The 22671-nt window shown below is 45.6% G+C and overlaps 1 protein-coding gene across 2 annotated transcripts; it reads right to left on the bottom strand.

Annotated features, from left to right (window-relative positions):
- Window positions 1-10: 10 nt before the first annotated feature.
- Window positions 11-22412, bottom strand: rab3gap2 (RAB3 GTPase activating protein subunit 2 (non-catalytic)). Of its 2 annotated transcripts, none has more exons than XM_072690010.1 (35): window positions 22015-22412; window positions 19424-19500; window positions 18465-18579; window positions 17998-18079; window positions 17763-17810; window positions 17588-17663; window positions 17393-17494; window positions 17143-17242; window positions 16202-16300; window positions 15322-15470; window positions 15057-15136; window positions 13912-14001; window positions 13442-13581; window positions 12939-13134; window positions 12685-12828; window positions 12064-12146; window positions 11893-11957; window positions 10934-11024; window positions 10678-10799; window positions 9705-9909; window positions 9510-9607; window positions 8718-8823; window positions 8461-8621; window positions 8187-8361; window positions 7416-7598; window positions 7204-7310; window positions 6380-6446; window positions 6196-6266; window positions 5356-5391; window positions 5139-5258; window positions 4442-4657; window positions 3791-3880; window positions 2874-3074; window positions 2321-2485; window positions 11-1762 (listed from the first exon to the last, which is right to left on the bottom strand). In XM_072690010.1, exons 1-35 carry the CDS (start codon window positions 22136-22138, stop codon window positions 1610-1612), a joined length of 4137 nt encoding a protein of 1378 aa, XP_072546111.1. In that variant the 5' UTR covers window positions 22139-22412; the 3' UTR covers window positions 11-1609. The 2 variants fall into 2 exon arrangements, with proteins under 2 accessions (XP_072546111.1, XP_072546112.1); XM_072690011.1 differs by having other exon boundaries at window positions 5184-5258.
- Window positions 22413-22671: the final 259 nt, after the last annotated feature.

The raw sequence follows: 22671 nt of genomic DNA, 5'->3' as shown, positions 1-22671 counted from the left end.
CCGCAGCACCTTTACAGAATTGTGTTTAATCGTGTTAAAGCGTAGGAAGCCTCTATGCTGCATAAGCCGGACCCGTCCCCAAGAAAGACACACAAAAATAACTTTCATTACATTTGATGCCGATGTCAATCCTCTATTAGAGAGCGAAGGAAAAGGAGTAGAGGGGAGAGTCGACTACTTAATGAGGAGAGCTACATAACAGACCGAAAGTTTGACCCACTTCTCTTCACCCCATAATATACTAAACATACATATGACATATGAAGTACTGCATATGACCGTAGCAGCATTGGGCACTACTCAGTAAGGCCTTGTATTAGGAAGGAATGCCCTGCGGTTCGCCGGCCGTGATCGGATGCATAGAACTGCAGACGCTGATCTGACTGTCCATCTTTCGTTTCAGCTATTGAACCTAAAGCCTTTTGCTTGAGCGGACTGGACTCTACAGAGGTAAGATAAGGATACAAGTACTGGTGATGTAGCGCTGCTATGTGTTTCTATAGCCTACACGAGATGCTGGCCCAGCTGTGGGTGCTGACAGGCAAGCAAATTTACACATTTTTCCTCCTTAGCCAAATGTAGACGACTGGGCTGAGCAATAGATCATCCAGATGGGGCTCTGAGTGGTCCAGTGGATCCAGGGACACCGGCAGCCGGAGTCTAAGAGAGCACAACTAGCCTTGCTCTTGCTCTCTTTTTCTCAGTTAGTCGTCTTATCCACCGAGCGCTCCGGCTGCCTAGCGATGCCACAGCCATCCGTAAGTGGGAGTCTGAAGGGGGCGTGATCGGCCTTTCTTTCTCAGTGTGAGTAGGACGGCCCCTCCCTTTCCCACCACATCACTCAACGTGATGCTAGCACAAGCAACTCAGTAGTCTGTGAGCTGATGTAACCGAGTTTAGTTAACTAATGACTGGGTGGGAACTGGGAAAGGGGCTCCACACACACACCATATAAGGACACCATGTCAGTCAGTGGCACTGCAGTGCTGAGAATCACCCACCACCCAAATACTACCTGAAGAACAGGGTGAAAGGAGGCGAACACAGTATGCAAACAGATGGATACAGGGTGGAATTATAGGACTACACAGTGCTCCTATACGGGAAGGGGAGCTGATATAATGGGCCGAGTCCTAATATTCTGATATGACCGTGTGTGTGTGTGTGTGTGTGTATATACATGCAAAATATCATCATCATCATAACAAATTTGATCAATATCGCCCAGCCCAACTAAGTGATCTTCAAAGATTGTCTGAAGGCATGCAGCTTGTGCAGGGCTATCAGGTGGGCCTAATGAAGTATGCTTCAGACGGTGCACATTGCATGACTCCTGGCTCGGATCAATTACATTTGGAATAAGTGGGAAAACTGTGCAAATTTGTGTTTTTGGGTTGTTGGTTTTTTTTGCTCAACTGATTGATTGGTCGATACAGATTGCCTGAGCAACACCAAGCAGATTTAAAAAGTGACGACGAACTCCTGAAAATAAGCCAGTCTCTTCAGACCTGTGCTTAGGAAGTCTCTTTCCCATCCAAATCCTCGCCTGACCTCTCTCCCTACCTCCTGCTACCCTTGCTCTCTCTTTCTTTCTATCTCTCCCTCTCCCTCACTCGTCCTCCTGTAGCGAGTCCACCGTCTCCAGCAGGTGGAGTGCGAGGCTGTACTGGGCGTGGTTTTCTGGCAGCATCTCGATGACTCTGCTCACCAGGCGGCTGCTCTGCCGCAGGGGCACCGAGGGACAGCGAAGCTCACTCGGGTCCTGGAGGAACAGAAGCAAGAGTGTTTGTGTGTTTTGTGGGGGCGTGTCTTACACATGATGTCAATGTCTTTGGAGGGAGCAGCATGGTCTTTGGCTTTGGCATTTGCTGCCTCAGAACAATGAGTTCTAAGATACAGGAGTAGAGCGACGTTGGGTAATGCAACATGACAATGACCCAAAGCAGAAAAGTAACTCAACAAAAGAACGGTCGACAAAGAAGGTGGTGCTTGTTTGGAACGACCACCTTTATCGAGATGCTGTGACATGACCGGAACACTTGGTGGAGGGGTTGCAGCTAAAGCGGGATCTACAGGTTTCAAAATTCAAAATTCACTTACTTTTTCTAGCCTGCACTCTGGATGTTTACTCAATGAATGACATGAACACTACAACTGTGTGTGTGGTCAGTTTAGTCTATAAATGTGACTTGGATAATGATCAGACCACATTTTATTAGTAATCTGAGCAAAGGTCAGATTTCATGACTCACTGAATCAGAGATGAACACCCTTGGTTGGTCTGGGTGGTCTCGGTGTGCTGGGATGTGCGTAAACTCACCATTGCTTTAAGCCATGTGCACAAGGTGGGGGGCAGTCGTGCGAGGAGCTCCATGGTGGCTTTGGTCTGGGTTTGGGAGTGCAGCAGAGAGAAGGCCAGTCTCTGACCGGTCAGCACCAGGAGCTGAGAGCCTAACACATCTTTGTCCTCCACCTCCAACATCACCTGAGAGAGAGAGAGAGAGAGAGAGAGAGTCCAAATGTTTGTGGACACCCCTTCTTATGAAGGCATTCAGCTAGTTTCAGTAGTTAAAACCTACTGCTGACACAGATGAGCAAACGCACACACAATGCTTGTCTAGTTTCTGTAAAGAAGTACTGCCAGTAGATTAGGATTAGAACAGATTCATCAACTTACTGGCACCATGCCAAATACCAGGTGTGGTCTAGAAGGGTATAAAGCACCCCAGCAGTGGAAGGGTGTCCACAAATATTTGGACGTGTAATGCACAATGTCACACAGACAATATATGGTATGTAAAACAATTTCCAAAAGGTGTAACTAATGTGATGTCATGAAAGCACATTGGCATGCAACTTGGCTTGGTGCTTACCTCCTCTGCTCGCAGGTCCAGGCCATGGTTGTAGAGCTCGCAGACTAGGTGTCTGCGTAGTATGTCTGCATTGACCTGCAGCAGAGAGGCCAACTCCATACACACCGCTGGCCAGTCCACCTCCCTGCTTGCTTTACAAGAACCAGTTTCCTCTGCTTCACCAGTGGCCTTCACCCAGCCCGTCAACAAGACCATCAAAAACTATAGACAGAGACAGAAAAAATTATATAAAAAAAAAAAAAGAATGGAGTTATGAGGTTAATAGAAGCAGGCCTAAAGCACCACACCCCTGCCTCAAACTTAGCAGATATTTTAATAGCCTAGCTTGTGTGGTTTCTGACACTGTATCTACTATTACTGCCATAGCTATAAGTTATGTGGACAAATGTTTGTAGACAGCCTTTTTTCTAAATGCATTTAGCTACTTTAACCTACGCCCGTGCAAACGCACACACATGGCTTGTCTAGACCCTGTAGAGACGTACTCTACAAAATAACCATGAACCTATTGGCACCATGTCTAATGCTAAGCGTGAGCTAGAGGGGTATAAAGCCCTCCAGCAGCATTTAAGCTGTGGAGCAGTGGAACTCTGTTCTCTGGAATTAAGGGTGGTGCTCCATCCAATGCTTGATGGGGTGGTGATGGTCCAACATCCTGAGCTTACTATCTTTAGCTCTTTTCGCTGAATGAAATCAAGTAGAGCCAGTTACTCCAACAAAAGTCTAGATTTTGGAAGAAATAGTGAATGCGCAGGCGTCCCAATACTTTTGTCCCTATAATATAAGCTACAGGGAGTATATGGAGAAAGTGTACAAACTACAGATTTTGCTGAACAGCTCCTTTCAGAAGAAAGATGTAAAATGAGGGTTGAAGTGAAGCACAAAGAAACTGGTGAAGAAAAAGAGAAATGCCCGACCTCCTGTCTGATGGCCACTAGGTTCGGGTCCATGTCTCCACTGGGCAGGAGTTGGATAGACGTCAGGTCCCTGAAAAACGCATTCTTCCCCTGCAGAAGATGACAGATAAAACCGCAACATTATGTAGCAACCTCAATTAGACATTTCCTATAACCATCTACCAGTGTTCGACATCAACTGGTAGACCCCACCCCCACGCAGAATTCTTTCAGCTGGGTGATGTTTAATGGGCTTCTTTTATGCAAATCACCCCACAGCATCTCAAAAGCATCAACACCCAGCATTTTTAGGGTGGCCATTCCAGAACTTTCAATTTTCAGGCATTCCTTGGCGGATTTCCTTGGGTCACCATCATGTCGCATGGTCCACCTCCCACTCTGCCTCTCCTTTATCACCCTCTGATACCAGCCCCAAACCATGACATCTCCACCTTCATGCCTCAACAGTTGGACCTTCACAGAGGTTCTTGTGCTCATATTATGGATTTGTTAAGTGTACACTCTCCAAAGGTTTGTGGACAACATGAACAGGTGTCCCACTACTTAGGCCAAATTGTAAATTTCAAAGTACATGGTTTTTGTGGGGTGTCCTAATTTTTTCACATGACTGTATGGACCTAAAGTGTGTCATCTACAGAAACACAAAGTCACCTTGCTGTCGAAGAGGCTGAGGGGTTTGATGCGCAACGAGAAGCTCATGGCTGCATGCAGCAGTGAGGCCAGCAGGCAGTGGTGCTGCACCAGTGGGTAGTGCACAGCCTTCTGTTGTAGAGCCAGTTCTGCTATAGACGCCGGACCCTCAGCACACCCCCACACCTCCTCCACACACAGCTCCGGCACCAACGCCTCCTCCACCCCAGAGTCCGCCTGAGAGAGAAAGAACAATTACTCCAGCCTGTTTTTTTTTTTGTTTGTTTTGAATCATTTGTAAATAATGTGTTCAGTGAATCACGATTCAGTGAATCATAGCCATGCATAGCAGCAGTGCAGATATTAAAAAGGACTTATTATTAATAAATAAACAGGCAATATAAACTGATGGGCCAAAACATTATGACGGGCCTCCGTATGCCACAAAAAAACTCTCTCTACAAGATCACTAAAGGTGCCCTGTGGTATCTGGTGCCAAGGCGTTCCAGCAGATTCTTTAAGACCTAAAAGTTAGAGGTGGACAGTGCAGCTCCTCCCATAACATTCACATCATTACACATTCCTGAGAGCCCTTTTCACACCATCCAAGTGGTCATAATGTTTTGACTCATTGTTTTAGGCTTTACAAGGTTTCTAGAGGCCGTTGCAAAACACAAGCACAGTCCTGCGCATGTTTCTCCTGCTGCTCAGTCCTTACTTTGGAGAAAATAGGATAAGGGGGGAGAAAAGAGGAAGAGGAGACCTCCATCAGAGCCTGCAGCAGCTGCACACATGAGCCCAGGAAACTCGTCATGGCTGCGTCACCCATCCCCACGTCCTGCACACACAGACAGACAGACAGACAGACAGACAGAGATTAGGGATCAATCTTAAAAAGATTCTGGGCTGTTTTCTACTTTTTGAGGGAAACTCACCCGTCTGCAGAGTCTGTCTTTTGGAGCCTTCCCCACCTACACACAAGCCAAAAAACCAGTCAATACACTTCTGTAGTTATGCAGTGGAACAGCATAACTACAGAGCCACCGTAAAAAGGGTGTAAGGAAGAAACAAGTATATGCCAAACATGTCAAGTGATATATATATATATATATATATATATATATATATATATATATATATATATATATATATATATATATAATTTTTTTTTTTTTAATCTGAGGAAGTTTTTTTTTTAACTCAAATAATGATCTCTGAATAATTGTCTCTAAGAAGTCCAATTTCAGATTTTTTTAATTAACTAGCTCAGGATAATTAATTATCACAGAAAGGTAACGAATTTCCTTTTCTCAAATTATCTCTAAAAGTTTGACTATTTTATTTTTTCAAATTATCCTGAGATTTTTTTTCCTTCAAATTATCTCAGGATAATTATCTCTGAAATGTTGACTTCAGACTTTTTGGTTTTCCAAATTATCTTAATTATCGTAATTTGACTTGAGATAATAAATTTGAAAAACAAACAAACAAACAAAAAAAACTCAAATATGTCAAATATGAGATAATTATCTTAAGATTTCATTCTTCTAATTATCTCAGGATAATTATCACTAAAAGTCTGACTTAATTCCACAAGATAAAGAATTTCTGAAAAAGAAAAAATCTTGAGTTGAACTTTCAGCCATAAATATCCTGACATAATTAATTTGGTGAGGAAAAATATCATCAAGTAATTTGGCATCAAGTCATTTTGCCTTCCCCTGACATCCGTTCGGGGGAGCCGTACATAAACACACACAGAGAGACACACTAGCCTTTTCCATTAGGAAAGCAGCAGCAGAGAAGCGCTTGACAATAAACGTGTTCCACATCATGCTGGAGATTCCTGAGAGAGAAGATCAGAAAAACACTGGTATATTAACTCCACTCTGAGAGGAGAGGAGGATGCACAGTCAGATACATGGTCAAGGTTTTTAGACCCTCCATAAATGTACCCACCTAACTGAATATGAGGACTAGAGATCATCTTCAGATACTCCACTGACCACTCCAGATGCCGGCCCACCTACAGGACAGAAAGTCAGGCTTACAAACCATTTCCAACCCCCACACCCATGTTATTACACACATCAATAATCAATACACCCCAGAGGGTTTGTAGACATCTCTATTGCAGCCTCTGTCACACACTTAAAACCCTGACACTGGCACAATACTTCTATTGGTAATGGTACTGGTGTTTGTCCAAAATGCTTGACCCTATTGGCCCCATGACCAATGCCAAGCACAGTTTAGACAAATATGAAGCCTCCCAGCATTGGGCTGTGGAGTAGCGGAACTGCATTTTCTGGAGTGACAGAGCTGGAGGTCTAGAACTGGAGGTCTAGTTCATTTAAAATATATAGACTACAGTGACAAAAGTATTGGGACACCTGTTCATTCACACCCGTTTCTTCTGAAATCAAGGGTCTTAAGAGTTTCTCCTGCTTTGGTTGGAGTAACTGTCTCTAATGTCCAGGGAAGAAGGCTTTCTACTAGATTTTGGAGGAGTTTTGCTGTGAGGATTTGATTGCGTTCAGCAACAAGAGCTCTATTGAGGTCTGGCTGTTGGATGATCACTGCCCCACCTCATCCCCAACAGTACTGGATGGAGCACCAACCATCAATCATCCCAGAGAACACACAGTTAGCTCCACTGCTCCACAGCTCAATGCTGGGGGGCTTTATACCCCTCTGGCCCACGCCTGTCATTATGTCAGAGACTAGACAAGACGTGTGTGTGTATGCATTTACACATCTGTGTCATAACGTTAGTCTCTTACCTCTGGGTCCTTGTTCCACTGAACCACGTACTCCCAGCAACAGTGAGCCCACAACACATCCGTGGCGAGGGAGTGGGGGAAGCGATTACACACACACCCCAGCAGCTCTGGATAAGGAATAGGCAGAAGCATTCGATCAGTGACGCAACGTACAGAAGAATTCAGCTGATTAAAGGGTTCATTCAAGTCAAGTCGAGTCACTCCACACTTACCCTCGAGCCTCTGAACGCCATTCAGCTTCTCCTCCTCCTCCACCTCCTGCTGCTGCTGCTGCTGCGGTTCTACAGGCTCTTCTGAGCGATGCCCATCCTCCCGTCGCTGCACAATATCCTTCAGCACTCCAGGAGGGACATCCTGCCTGAAGATCAGCTTTGCAACACTGTCCGCCACACCTCCTGAGACAGAGAGAGAGACATTTTTCCAAAGGTAGGTCATTCCTGCTGTCTACCAGCTCTGGAAAATCAACAATGCCATGCTATTAGACTAGTACTAGAGTAGACTACACTATTACGTCATTTTCACATGAAAGTGACCGAGTTTCAACCGACAGGTAAAGCAAAGTGGGCGGAGCAGTGAAGCCTGGCCTCATCAGAGTTGAACAATCACTAAAACTGTAGCTTTTAAATGAATGGGAAAAATGAAGGAGGAGTGCCTCATCCTTTAGCTGTTATTCACATTTTCACAGTTGCTTCCTATGAGTCTAGCTAGCCTGTGAAGTAGCCACTGAAGTAGCCGTTGGTCACCACTGGAGAGATGTAGGCACTGTCCTACTGCTGCACTTCTTTCGAGAACTGTAGGCTTGCTGTGGAAATGTCGTGATTCGGTAAGGTAGCAACACTTCACTGAGTGCACTGTGGGTATTCTGCGTCTGCTAGGTCAGAGTGTTGGGATTCGGGAGCATGAATATGGACTGGTACCGATACACAGAGCAGCGTATAGCGAATAAGGCCTCGTTTACAGATCTCTTAGAATAGCTGCAGTACCTCGGCCGTTCTCCAGCAGGGACTTGACTGAGCAGCGCTGCATGGCGCCCCCTGGTGATCCCTGGGGGGGCGGCAGACTCAAAAGTGTCTGCAGCGCCAACATGTCCTCCAGCTGCCTCACACACACCACCCACTGCTCCAACTCCAAAGATACACACTCCCAGTCTGCCTGAAACTAGATAGAGAGGTAGTGTTGTTTTTGTGAACATCACCACAGCATACGTATTTTATATACACACACACACACACACACATCAGACAGAAAGCAACATACCTTGCTCTCAGCCAGGCTGGTGATGGAGCACTTCGCAGCACGGTGAGCGACGAGAGCAGCCAGCAGGGCGGCGCCAGCACTCTCCGACTGGATACAGGCATTACGCACCTGCTGCCACCAGGGGGAGATGCACTGCACGTCCCAGGACTCCTCCACAGCTCCTAACACACACACACACACACACACACTCTTCATTAATGATCACTTTTGAGGGTTTCAGAGAAATTAGTTAGAAGTTACACTGTAACTCTCGCTACCTTTCATAGAGCTGAGTGTGTTGAGGAGTGTGTGCAAGTTCCGGATGGCGTCTGCTCTCTTTAAAATCTCCTTCTCTCTGTTCAGCCACACAGTCAGCAGCAGAGACTGCACAACATTCAAAATCTCAGCCAAAAGCACAGTACCCATCATATCATAATCATCATTACTATTTTATTAATTAATTATTAAAAACAATAGTCATTTGAAAAGTGCATGTCCTACAGTAAAAACACAATATGCCTGCATAAATAAAGTGGTTCTAACTTCAAAGGAGTTGCTATGCTGTTGCTACGTGGCTGCTCAATGGGCAATGGTTTCGATAGTGGCTGGCCGGGTTTTACAGATGACTGGCATTATATATTACTATGGCAGGTAATTGATGTGCTACTGAGTGGTTGCTAATGTTTTGCTATGTGGTTGTTAAGCAGTTGCTATGGTACCCAGTGGTTGCTGGATGGCTATAAATATTGCTAGGTGGCTGTTATGGTATAGCAAAGACATTGCTAGGTAGTTGCTGGGTGGTTACTATAATGTTGCTAAGTGGTGGACATGGAGTTGCTAGATGATCGCTATGGTATCATAGGCGGTTTGTATGTTGGTATTAGGCGGTGTGCGTTAATGTTGCTAGGGGGTTGCAGAGGTGGTGCTAAACTGTTGCCAAGTCGTCTTAAGTGGTGCATCTCATTTATTTGTATAATCGTGACATTAGAAGGGTGCATTTCCATGACAACTCCATACACCCCCACCCATCCTTCCCTCCCGTTCTCCCTCTCTCTGTCTCGCTATCTCACCAGCAGCTGCTGAGGGCTGATGCCACTCTGCTGTAACGTCTCACACACTTGCTCCAGTGGACTCTGGCCAGAAAGACAGCCCCAGAACAGAAAACTACCTGGAAACCACACACACACACACACACACACACACATTATTTACAGACATCAACGTAACAGCTAACTCACACAGAAATGACAGCAATAATTCCTGACCGAGGTGTGTCCAGTCCGTGTCGGGACCTCTGACCACGTGCAGCTCCCCTCCCTCGCACACCAACTGGGACAGGAAGGCTCTGACGGGCAGCGGCCCTCCAGGGTCCTGAGCGAAAGTGACAGAAGGGCGAGAGTTCAGCTCAGTGTAGCACCGCAGGATTGGACCAATTCGCGCCAGATCCTCCTCGATACCAGCCACTGGGAGCTGAGGGAAAGAGAGGGACAACAACAGGGAGGATTAGCTACTGTTATTAAATGAGTGTGCTTGCAGGTGTCCGTTTACTTTCAGAGTCTGATGTGTGTGGTGGGAGGGATGCAGTTGATGTAGAAGAGTTAAGTTTAGGGTTGTCGTTATATTGGCTTTGTACTAAGAAGGCAGATTGTTCTATAAGAGCCTACAGTTTTGATGCCGCCACTAGAATTCTGCTATGAGTCCATGATGTACAGCCAGAGTGTCTGCCATTTTTGACATGAGCCAAGGTTGATGCTATTTGGATGCTAGATGGTTGCTGTGGTATCCCAAGTGGTCGCTACAGCATTCCTAGGTGGTTGCTTTGGTGTCTTACATGGTTGCAAGGGTGTAGCTAGTGTGCTACCATCAAGCTGACACAAGAGGGGTGTACAAACTTTAGCCACACGTTCCAACATTCATTTCTATGGGAGAAAATCATGCCAATGCCAAAACGGCTGCTACGTGAAATCAAAAGCTATAAATAAGCTGGATGAGGCTGAACGTTCGGGTTCGGGGGCCTGAAAAACTGCAAACTGAGTAATCGGACAAAAAACTGGGTTATGAATTAAGTTATAAATTCTATTTTATAATAGTACTGTAAGCACTGTACTATATATATATTTTTTTACACAAGACAACGAGCTCGGGTTTGTGTTTATTTACTTATTTATTTATTAAAGTAATTAGTTCTTCGACATTTATAGGAAAGTGAAAATTGTGTACGTCTGAACTGTTACTCACAGGTTCCGTCCCAGACGGTGAGGTATCGGGTGAGTGCAGCAGCTGAACATCGGAGTAGAGCTGCAGCAGTCTGAGCTGAGAGGAACACAACTGCAGCAAAGACTCATCTACAGCCTCGGGGTCTAAAACACACACACACACACACACACACACACACACACACACACACACACACACACACACGTTCAAGCAACAGGCAGAGAGAAAACATATAGTATCTCCACATTCAATCAGTGAACCCTGTCGAAACACACACCTTGTTCTTTTAAGCTGGTCAACAAAGCTCGAGTGACGTTGGTCAGACATGAGACTGGAGCGTTCTTATTGGCCAGCAGAGACTCCAGTGCCTGTTAGAAAACGCACAGAATTGCCTTCATTCAGTACTGTGCATTTATTTGTTTGAGGGGTGGGGGGCAAATCCCTACTAATATTAAAATAAAAATTAACTTACTGTATACTTATTATAGTATACTGTATATGACAAAATACACATGCATTAGGGTTGGACAATATGACAAAACATTATATTAATATTTTGAGACGATTTTAAGATGCACAATGTTGTTAGTCTTTTGTTTGTTTTTTTTTTTTTCTCCTCCTCAATTTGGATCACCAGTTTCCCCAACACTGGGAGGATGAGGGCCGCTACACACACCTCCTCCGTACATGCATAGCCTCTTACGACAAACTGTGGCGGATGCATAGTCACCGGGCAACCAACGTGCTCTAAGGAAAGCATGTGTACCCGGCTCTGATGCACCGGCCAGCACTGCACTGGAGTGGAGTGGAGTGATGTGGGGAGAAAGAGCCCCTATGTTGTGCTCTATTTGGGCCTGGCTGGCGATGGCTAGCAGCATGCCCGGGTTTCAACCTGGGGATCCTCTGGTCATACTGACAGCGATGGCACGCACCGTTCATCGCAACGTTGTGACATTGTGAAATGTCAACCATCTGTAGCAGCAGATTCCAGATAATATCCTCAGAAATGTCAACATGTTGGCTTAGCCATTTTTAATACTTCCAAGCAGGCAAAGCCAGTATTTTCTTTAGTTATTATCAACTACCTGGTTTGGTTAATAACTGCTTTATTAAAACACTAAAAATAAACGGCATTAACGCTCATATGCAAGGACTTACTTATCATACAGTGTTATAACAGGCTTGTAAAAAAAATAAAAAGAATTGGCCAGACTTATGCAGTTGTAAACAGCAGACCTGTTTTTTAACGGCAGGGTGTTTGATCTCCAGCAGAATGCTCTGCGCCTCACTCTCCAGAAGAGCTGTAAATCACAGATGAACACAGAGCAATGAAGCACCCCCACCAGCAGGTACGAGCCAGCTGTGAATCAGATCTGCTTTACTGCGAATTGCATCACTTGGCCTCACCTGGGTCGATCTCCCTGCTCCTCAGCAGAGCGGTCAGCCTCTTCAGTAAGTGCATGTCTTTGGCTCGCTCGCTTTTCTTATCACTGCAACCAACAAAGGAAAACACAAATGGGCATGTGTAAGTCTGATCAAAAGATCAAGCTCAAATGATCTGTAAGAGAATAGCCAGAGTAGTACAGTTTTATGGGTCAACAGGTTTCATTGATTTATATTTATTATATTATGATGTTCTGCGTTTACATCTGCCGTTAATTCCGGTTCATTTCTGGTGATCAGATCCCGTCCATGTTTAAAGTGTACATGGAATGTGTTTTGTGTGATCGGATTTATTCAGACATTGAGGAGCATGCAGGTTCGATCCCTGATACTCTCTTTGTGGGTAGAATGGTCCTCCCTCTCCCCTTATCATTCAGTGTGAGGCTTGCTGGCAGGGAGGTTTTTCCTTTAAGGGGTGTGGGGGGGGGGGGGGGGGGTTTGAAAAGATGCAGTGGATGGCTAGCACTGGTAGCACTGTATGATATGGGGAGTCCTAGCTAAATAAATTACTAGAGGGGGTCTCATCCCAGAGAATGAATAGAATGCATTCTCAAGCAGAAAACCGAGTGATGTGTGTGTGTGTACCTGAGGGCCAAGTGGAATGGTATGGTGACGGAACGCAGCGCTCCAGTTGTTGGGTCGAACAGACACACCTGCTGTGTGTTTAAATGCCAACCTTGGCTGGTCACACTGTTCACCCCCATTAACCTGTAACCTGGATACAGCAACCTGGGAAAGACAGAGAGAGACAGAGCGAGAGAGGGCATGTGTGAGAGCAAGAACGCGCAACAGTGAGTGTGCACAAGAGAGCGTGCGAGAGAGATGCAGTGTTGGCCCACCTGCAGTGTTTGCCCACAGTAAAGGCTCCGACTCGGGGGCCGTGCTGTGTGCCCCACACCTCCAGGATGCCTCTTCGGGGGGCGTAAATGACCAGGAACTGTGCATGTCGACGTGGCATGGAGGGGGAGGTGGCGATCTCTCTCTCCCCACGAGCCTCAGACACCTGCACCCAGCCCAGCTGGGCGTCACGATAACCTTCACACACACACACAAAACACATGCACATTCAGATACAGCCATAGGCATGCACATGTACACACACAAGCCCATCTCTGCAATTTCAGACAAGCCCTAATCAATCATACCAAAATGAAGGGCACTAGAGGTTTACACAAGGTGGGTTTATCCAAGGGTGCTGCATAATCTGCACAGTAACAGGTAGGTGGGATCAAATTTGCAGTGGAATGGTCATAGCAGGCACACAGCCAACAGATTTGTAGGTTAGAGTTGGTGGGAGCCGACATCCAAGTATTGTACTGCCCAGCCAAGTGCCTTTTCTCACCCTTCCACATGCGGATAGCGATGCCTCGCGCCACGTCCAGCAGCGTCACCCTACCGAAATCATCAGTCACACCTGCCATGGTATTACACGGCGACAGACAGATGGACTCGCCATGGCGACGGGAGTCAGGCAGGCCGAACCTATGGAAATAGACATCACCATGTTAGCAGACTTGTTCAGATACAGATAAAAAATAAAAAATACAGGATATAAATGATTTAGAATATAGGAAATATAGTCCTATAGTCTGAAACCTATATGTCTCCTTCATATACTGTATTCTGAAACTTATAGGTCAGCATAGCATAGGTTTTAGAATCCAGATTATATGAGAGAGATATATGTGTGTCAATATATAAGACATTTAGTAGACATAGGTTTCAAAATACTGTAGATATAGGAGACAGGTTACAGAATAAATGAGATAAATAGGGTTACGAAAACAGGATATATAGAATATAAAAACCTACCGAACAGGAAGGGGCGTAGCTGGCTCCACTTTAGGCTTCTGTTTCTGAGCTGGCTCCTCCTCATTCTTGTTCTTCCACCCCAACCATCCACTAAGAGTATGTGTGAGCGAGAGAGACAGACTTTATTATACTTATATATTTACAGTTGTAAGAAAAGGTAAGCCTGTTATCCAAGTCACACCAATCAACACATAGAACCTAACTAAACTAATAACACACAGGGACACCGTCTTGTTGCATGACCCAACGTCTCTTCAGGTCATGCACTGCTGTCCTCACACTCTCCTGTGAAATTGAGGTGTTTTGATACACCTTAGAATTGTTCCTTCATTGATCGCAAGGCATCCAGAGGCTGAGGCAAACAGGAAAAGCAGCCCCAAATCCTGATGCTCCCCTCACCATGCTTCACAGTTGGGATGAGGTTTTGGTGCTTGTTTTTCTTCAAACACAGTTGCCCCAATGTTCTATTGTCAATAGAACCTTTCAACAGAAGCACTGTTGAACATCCAGGTGGTCTTGGAAAAACCTGAGATAGGCTGCAATGGTTTTTTTTTGTTGTTTTTTTTAATGGGCAACAGGGCAAGAGTCTATCCATGAAGAGCTTTCATATTCAGTGTTTTTTGTTTGTTTGTTTTTTTTAATAGCAGACACATGAAGAAAGGTTTTTGCAGTTTTGCAGAAGAGTCTTTCCTCCTCTGTAGCTATTTTGCTCACCTCTTTGAGGATTGCTAACAGTGCTCTTGGAGTAATCTTAACAGGATGCCCACTCTTAGCTAAGGGAAGGTAGCAACAGTCTTGAGGTTTGCCCATTTCTAGATAATTCTAACTGATGTACACCCAAGGCTTTTGTAGCCTTCATTACACATCTTAAGGTGGTCTTCTGAAGGTTGTTTGCCCCGAGGCATGGTTCACCCTAATCAGTCTTTCTTGAGAAGAGCAGACTGGTCAGTAAGCAGGCTTTGTGTGCCTTTAATTAATGGGCAAAGCACCAGTGGAACACACACTTCCAACCTCATCTCTTTATCTGAGTAACTGTGGTATTGTAAAGTACCCTACAGCACTGATTGAAAGATTCGCTCTTGGCCGTAGAGTCAGCACGACAGACATGAACTGGTAGAATCTCACTTACAATAGAAACAACAAACCTGGCAGCGCTGAACAGGGCTGAAGTGAGTTTGCTGGCCACCGCGAGAGCCACATGGGAGAGAAGAGGCTGGGAACTGCCCTGAGAGGAGGAGAAGAAGGAGGAGGAGCACATCACTAATAACCCACTGAAGGAAACATGCTAGTAAACACCCAGCTCAATACTCCATTTGAAATATGGGTCATCAATATATTCACACCCCCAATACAATACAAACACACAGACATCGACAGATCCAAAAACAGGCCACAACAGAGCTGCTGTACCTCCACAGCATAGTAGAAGCCAGTGAAAGGTCCACCGCCCACTGTAATGTACTGACTCATGGCAGGAGGGCTGCCTTTCACAGAGGCATGGAAGCCCCCGAGGATAGAGGCGTTCTTCATCTGATCAAACACATTCAGCGTCATGATGCCTGAGGGAGGAGACAGAGAAGGAGAGAGAAAATGAGAATAAATGGGTGCTCCGTATTTTCATGACTGACCTCAGCCACTGACCCTCATGTTTCTTCAGCCTGTGATGCAATTAAGAAACGGTGCAGATCAAACTGAGGTCTGACAGACCAAGAAAACTCCCAGAAGGAGCTAATAATAACAATAATAAGATCACTAGCAGGGCAAATCAAAATCCCTGATTGACTGCAAAAGGCATTCAGGAAGATTGAGCATATTCTGGAGTGGTGGTGCACTGTTCTACTGTGCAGCGACTCCTGCAGAAATATGACCTTCACGGAAGAATCATCAGAAGAAAGCCTTTCCTGTGTCCTCAGCATGAAATTCAGAAACATCTAAACAAGTCAGGTGTATTCTGGAAACAAGTCCTAGCATCACTTCTAGATGAAAACTGGGTTACTCAGACATATAAACATGGGTAATAATTAATTTAGGTCATAAAATCAACAACTTTGCAAATGAATACCAGGTCATGTCCAAATACCTACTTTAAGACCCCAAATCTACCATGAACAAGGCCTGTTTAAAAACACTGGCCATCTTTTGAGCTCTACTGGGTCCAGAACAGCCTTCAGTGCTTGGTCCCCGATGATTGCCACATAAACGAACAAAGTTCTGAAGCTTGGCGACTTCAAATCCCAAGCCATGCCGCTTTACCATCAGCAGCCTTTATGGTTCGTTCACTCCTACTCACCCACGCTGCTGTGGTCAATGATGGTGTCCATATCCTGCAGGCCCCACTTCTTGTAGGTGAGTGGGGGAGGCTGTACAACATCACTTCCTGCTGCAGCAGCTACAGGTTGAAGACGGAGAAAAAACGGAGAAGTTAGAAGAGAAAACCATGTTGCTTGAGTATAAACCTGGTGCTTGAGTATATATGTGTGTGTGTGTTGCCGTGTCCTTGCAGTCTTTCCTCTGGGGCTGAAAGCTCTGCTCTGCTTTGGAGCTGCTCAGTCAGTCAGTGTGAAACAGAGCGTCTCTCACTGTCGGCCTGTCAGCCTGCATCACCCTCTGCAGGTGTGTGTGTGTGTGTGTGTGTGTATCAGATTAGTCCATTAAACAAACACTAGGATAGCATTACTAGAGCTACTTCTAACAATACTACTGCAGAGGGAAAATCAGTGCCAGCTCTGTGTGTTTGTTTATATTGTATATGTACCTGGGTCCTTTACAGACATTTCTATTGGTCAGCACAGGAAAAAAAAAACAAGTTTGCTATTAAAGCACAGTATTACTGGACATATATACATAGTAACTGTGAAGCATGGAGGTGGGAATGACGTGGTAGGGCCTGGAGAACTCTCCGACACAGAATCCATTACGAATTCTTTATTGTCTCAGAGGCTGCTTGAGGAAAATGTGGGGCCATCTGTCTAAACTAACTAAAAGCTGAAAGACTTCTGCTTGGAGGAACAGGAAAAGCATTCTCCCAGTTGATGTCAGAGGCTGGTAGATCATCGGCTAACTTTTTAGGACACCCTTGTCCTAAAATATATTTCAAAAGACAAAAAGTTTTCATTGGGGGTCCTACCTAACATTTTTGTGTATGTGTATATTTTATATGTATATACACACACCCCACAGGAGTCTCTCTCTTACACATACCCATGCATACTCACACACACACACACCTACCTCTAGCGACCTGATTTCTGCAGGCACGTAGAGACTGAAAGAGGCTGAAGCCATCGATGGTGACCAGAGCGGTCGGGTACAGGATACTCAGCTCCTCATGCTGTGAGATAGACACTTCAGTTAGCCAATCAGCATTACAAGGGAGGGTCTACAGATCCTTTGGCACAGCAGTTTCTACTGTTCAAGGTTAGGTTCAGGCTAGGGTTAATAATACAAAGATTTACGGTGGTCAAACACTATGTGTACATACCTGCTCGGTGACTCCAGGATGGCGTGGGATCTCATATGTTCGACACTTCAGCCTAAGAACAGGATCTTCATTTAGCAGCTGAGCCAAGAGGAGAACACCATTCTAGACAAACACACATTCATACATACATACCCATTAGTCCATTAATACATTAAAGGGGGGGGGGGTTGTGTACATGTATAAGAGTTACAGTACCTCTGTGTAGAAGCGAACGTATCCTGAACTGAACCCAACCACAATACAGGTCCAGTCGGGACGGCCGGTGGAACTTCTAAACACACAGAGAGACACGCTTAGTGGTCCCTAATCCCTGGGGTGTCTGCCTTTATTATATATAGAGGGTGTGTGTATGTGGTAGGGGTGAGCTCACCTCTTTTGACTGGCCAGTGGGATGCAGATGACACTACTTACACACTCTCTGTATAGGGACAAGATCAGAGAAGGCTTCAGAACCACAAAGACAGCAAGAATTAAAGACTTGACATCAAAGAGGGGGACCTCATGCCTCTCTATCCAACTTTTGGCTCTTCTCCCTAGTTCTTTGTCTTTATTCTCCCTTTCCTTCCCTTATTCCCCCATTACCTGCTTCCCTGTTCCTTCCTTACCCCTCCTCAGCACTCAGTGTGCCGCTCCAGGACACTGCCAAGGTCATCTCCTCCCTCCCAGAGTCATCAGTCTGCCATTTAGCTGGAAGCAAATACAGCAAGCAAGCAGGTTATGTACAGTCAGCAGCAGGGTACACTGAAATGGGTGGATGGGTAGGTGGGTAGGTAGGTAGGTAGGTATGTGTGGGTGTACAGCTGGACAGTTGTATATGTACAGTACTGTGTAGAAGTTTCAAGGACCAAAGCCCATCACTTCTCTTTTCTCTTAGGTCTCTCTTGTACAGCCCCAGTCCAGCCAGCACAGCATGGATGGATGTGTTCAATTCCATAAGCACTGATTTACCAAACCAGGTGTTAGATGAGGACTCTAAATAATACTAGACTCCATGAGGTGAGCTTTGGAGATCACATTTGCACAGTACTGTGTATGTATGTATATTTCTATAAATATATATATATATATATACCAGAGAGAAATGCAGCTTTATGTTCTCGAGCGATGACCATGAGGTCGGAGCACGGAGAGAGAGAGAGCACACAGTCCTGCAACCAGGGGGCACTCTGCTGCACCTCTTCTTCAGTCTGGAGATGGGGCGAGACATACAGTGAGAAAGATGCACACATACAAAGAGGATTATGACAATACTAAGACAATTAAGATATTTATTATTTAGCAGTTTTTCATAGTATTTATCTGTTCTTTGGGCTCAATTAAAGATATAGAAGCTCCCTGGACAAAACTTAGTCGTCCTGCGTGTTTAAGGTGATTGTAATTTCAGGGTCCTGCACACAGCGCTGCATGAGGATGATCAGGCTTCAGTGCGACAGGACTCAGACATTGAGAAGAGTGAAGTACAGTGAACATCGGTTGCACGCTGTGAAACATGTTTGCAGGCCCGGTCTTTCTTTGTTTCTTTCAGTAAACTGGGATTTTTGCCACTGCTGGTAGACCTGTATGACCGTACGCTTCCATACACACTAAGATCTTTGGCATGCCCAAAAGCAAACACTCCCATTGGCCAATCCTTAACATCTGCTTTGACTCATTTTCCACACATCCAACGAGACCCTCACTGCACTGTACTGCACTCTTCTCAATCTATAAATCCCATCACACACCCCGCAGGTATTTATAGCCTTATCCTACAACCTTGTGCAGCGCCATCTGCAGGAGCCTGAAGTTTCTACCATATTAAACATGCTATTTTTGATAGAGGCAGATGCAAATATTACATACGTTTTTTCAGCGTATCTGCCGTAATGTGTGTGTGCGCGGGCGTCTGCTTATTCATATAAAATGCATGAATATGAGAGATCAGTCCTTATGCTGAGATGATGACATGAGTGCAATTTTTACAATAATAAGGCATGGAGAGAGAGAGAGAGGGAGAGAGAGGGAAAATAAATAAATAAAAAGAGTACAGACCGTGGGTCCATCTTCTTTAGTCTCTGCTGACGTCTCCCACGAGCCCCAGTCTGAGTCATCCCACGTTAGCTCATTCTCTACGGAGAGAGAGAGAGAGAGAGAGAGAGAGAGAGAGAGAGAGAGAGAGAGAGAGAGTGAGAAAGAAAGAAGAGAAAGGAGAGAGCGGGTGGGGGGGGGGGGGGGGGTAGACAGAAAGACAGAGGAGAGATGTGTTGAATAGGGCCTGTGGGGGCAGATGCACCTTCAACTGTGATGGTGCTTGAGTATATATGTGTGTGTGTTGCCGTGTCCTTGCAGTCTTTCCTCTGGGGCTGAAAGCTCCGCTCTGCTTTGGAGCTGCTCAGTCGGTCAGTGTGAAACAGAGCGTCTCTCACTGTCGGCCTGTCAGCCTGCATCACCCTCTGCAGGTGTGTGTGTGTGTGTGTGTGTGGCAACAGCGAGTGTGACGTCAGCTGGTCCACATGAGCGCTGTAAATAACCAACTGCACAACGATTCACTTAGACTCTAGTCTTTATGAAATGACTCACATTTCTGCTGGAATTGATTCATTCGGAGGCGATTTGTACGATTCTGAATCATTTTTGAGAATGAACTGAACGCAGAATCGGTGAAGTCAGGTTGCACTGAAGGGCCTTTCTCTCTCTCGTTTACTCGTCCTCTCCCTCCATCAGTGTGTAATGTATTCCAGTCGTTCTGGATGACTCATTCAGTGAAGGGCAAACACAGCCCTCCCTCCCTCCCCTCACTCGCTCGCTCACTCACTCACTCAGTCAGTCACTGCAGGGTACCCGAGTGCTATAACCCATGGACATCACCTAAGGCTGACTTTCCTCCCCTGAGATGTTCTGCCAGGCCCTTCCTCCCGTCACATTCAGTCTCTTCATCCTATCCTGCTACCTGAGCAGAGGTTAGAGTGCTATACACTTCAGAATTCAGAACCCAGCAGTCAAAACAGCGATACACACCAGTGCCGCAGTTCCACCGGCAGCCATACATGCTAATGCCAGGACAGTGCCTCCACCAAGTTTGACAGATGATGTGGTATATTGCTACAGCTCATGAACTCTTCATTTTCTTCTCCAATCAATTGATCTTGGTCTCTTCTGACCTGATCAGGCATCATAGTTTTACCCATAACATTAACACCACCTACAGGTGAAGTGACGAAGACTGATCACATTCATCTACAGTGGTGGCGACTGTCATGGGGTGGGATCTATGTATAAGGCAGCAAGTCAGCAAGTGAACAGAGGGTTCTTGAAGATGACGGCCTGAAGCATGGGGGGAAAAAATGGGCAGGTGTGATGGCTGGATGACTAGAGGGTCAGATCATCTCCACAACATCAGGCAGGTCTTGTGGGTTTGTTTTTTCTGGTGTTCCAAGGACAGATAACCGATGAACCAGCGATTTGGCTCACTGACGCGACCCATGGAGGCCTCACCCACCTCACAACTTACAGGACTTATAGAATCAGCTGCTACCTTGGTTTTGGTGCCAGATACCACAGCAGGACACCTTTAGAGGTCTTGTAGAGTCCATGCCTCGAACGCCTAGAACATTTGTAGGGACACAAGCTGTCGCTACAGGTGGTGTAAACGTTGCGTCTGATTGGTGCAGAAAGATCTATAGTTCTAGACAGCACCGAAAAGGGTTCCACTGTAATTCTGATTGTATTACATTTGGCTGATCTACAGTCTGCGATGTTTATTAGCTACATCAGCCTCATAGTCCCAGTGCAGAACCGGAGAGGCACCCTTATAATATGCACTGCTCCCAAAAAGCCGGCCTGGGGAGCCAATGCTCAAGCCATCCCAAGTAGCTGCTGAATCTGGCATGACTAAGCAGCCCATTTTACACCTACTGGGCTGATCAATACTGAACCAGCAGCGACACTGCAGCTGAGCTCCGGACTAGCCTTAATCCAGCCTACTACAGCACTGTTCATGGTAGTTTTAAGAGCCCCAAGCTTCCTAGAAGTGTGTTTTATCCACATTACCTTGATAGCTAGTTAATATCACTCAAGACTAACAATGCTCTAAAATTAAGCCAATTCATTTACTGCCATAGTGAAAAAATGAAAATACATAAATAAAACGCCCTGTTTCACTGCTATGGAGGCTGAAAAGTATGGAACTTTCCGTTCCACCTTAAATGCTGCGGCGATAACAGAGCGGCGCCGGACGCCTGCCGTGTAAACTACTGTAGAATTTAAGGTGGAACGGAAAAATTGACGAAACCTCGAACTTCAGCTGTTGTTGTTGTTGTTTTCTCTCTTCGGTTGTCTTTTTTTCTTATTGAAGGTTGTCCAGTAGTGTCATTTCTGTATTAAATATTAATAATACTCAAATAAGACAGTTAAAAACAGTGCTATCTGCTAACGCTAGCTAGCTATAGCTAGCTAACCGTCTCCTCCGTTAACCGAAGCCTGGCTTTATCAGTTGGCAGCTGTTTTCTCCCCTCTTTTTATTCCTTACCCTCATTTCTTTCACTTTTAGACACTGCTGCTTTCACTGCCATCTTTCCAGCAATCAAATAAAACCAAATGACACCAGCCAGGAGCGTGTGAGCTCCCCGGGAGCCTCCACTCACCTGCCGGGTCTTTGCCCTCGGCTGACCCCGCAGCAGCGGACTTCTGGCTGGGGAAGAGGAACTCCCGGACCTGCCTGAGCTCCTGGACCCGACAGAAGTCCAGCAACGAGCAGGACATCCTCATACGGCGAGGCAAAGCTCAGCCTGCAGCTAATCTGCCCCGAGTTGGGGCATTAAGGAGGAGCAGCAGCGGCGGCGGCGAGAAACGCAGGAAAACCGGTGCCCCTCCAGCGATAATCACAAACCCCTCTTTATATGTGAGCAGAAAGGTGTAGGTGCTGTTTGTGAGCTAGCTGAAATAATATTAATATTAATAAATGTGAGTAAAATCAGAGCGAAATTGCCCCGAACTGTTGTTTTGCTCCCGGACTGAGTGACACATCCTCAGCTGTGAAGGAAGCTCCGAGCTCGGTTGCTGCAGCAGCACCGCGCCCCCTGCTGCCGCGGAGGCTCCACAAGGACACAGTGGACATAATATTTAAATGGGTCCTAAAATTAATAACTTTTTTTTTTTGCTTGTGATATTTAATAATAAAAGGTCCTCCTTCCTTCAAATTTTTTTAAAAATAAAATAAAATAAACTAAAATAAAACAACCAAAGCCGAGCTGGATAATGAGCCAAATCAGAAACCCCAAAACTGTTACATCACAGTCCTG

Source organism: Salminus brasiliensis, chromosome 10 (genome assembly GCF_030463535.1).
Source record: "Salminus brasiliensis chromosome 10, fSalBra1.hap2, whole genome shotgun sequence".
In the NCBI taxonomy this organism is placed as follows: Eukaryota; Metazoa; Chordata; class Actinopteri; order Characiformes; family Bryconidae; genus Salminus; species Salminus brasiliensis.
This window is presented reverse-complemented; position numbering and strand designations above follow the sequence as displayed.

Coding starts and splice junctions, on each gene's coding strand:
- rab3gap2 (XM_072690010.1), bottom strand. CDS start 22,138: ATGAGGATGTCCTGCTCGTTGCTGGACTTCTGTCGGGTCCAGGAGCTC. Junction 11,958..12,063: donor GAGCAGGGAGATCGACCCAG/GTGAGGCCAAGT, acceptor TGTGATTTACAG/CTCTTCTGGAGAGTGAGGCG. Junction 4,658..5,138: donor CTTATCCTATTTTCTCCAAA/GTAAGGACTGAG, acceptor TTTCTCTCTCAG/GCGGACTCTGGGGTGGAGGA.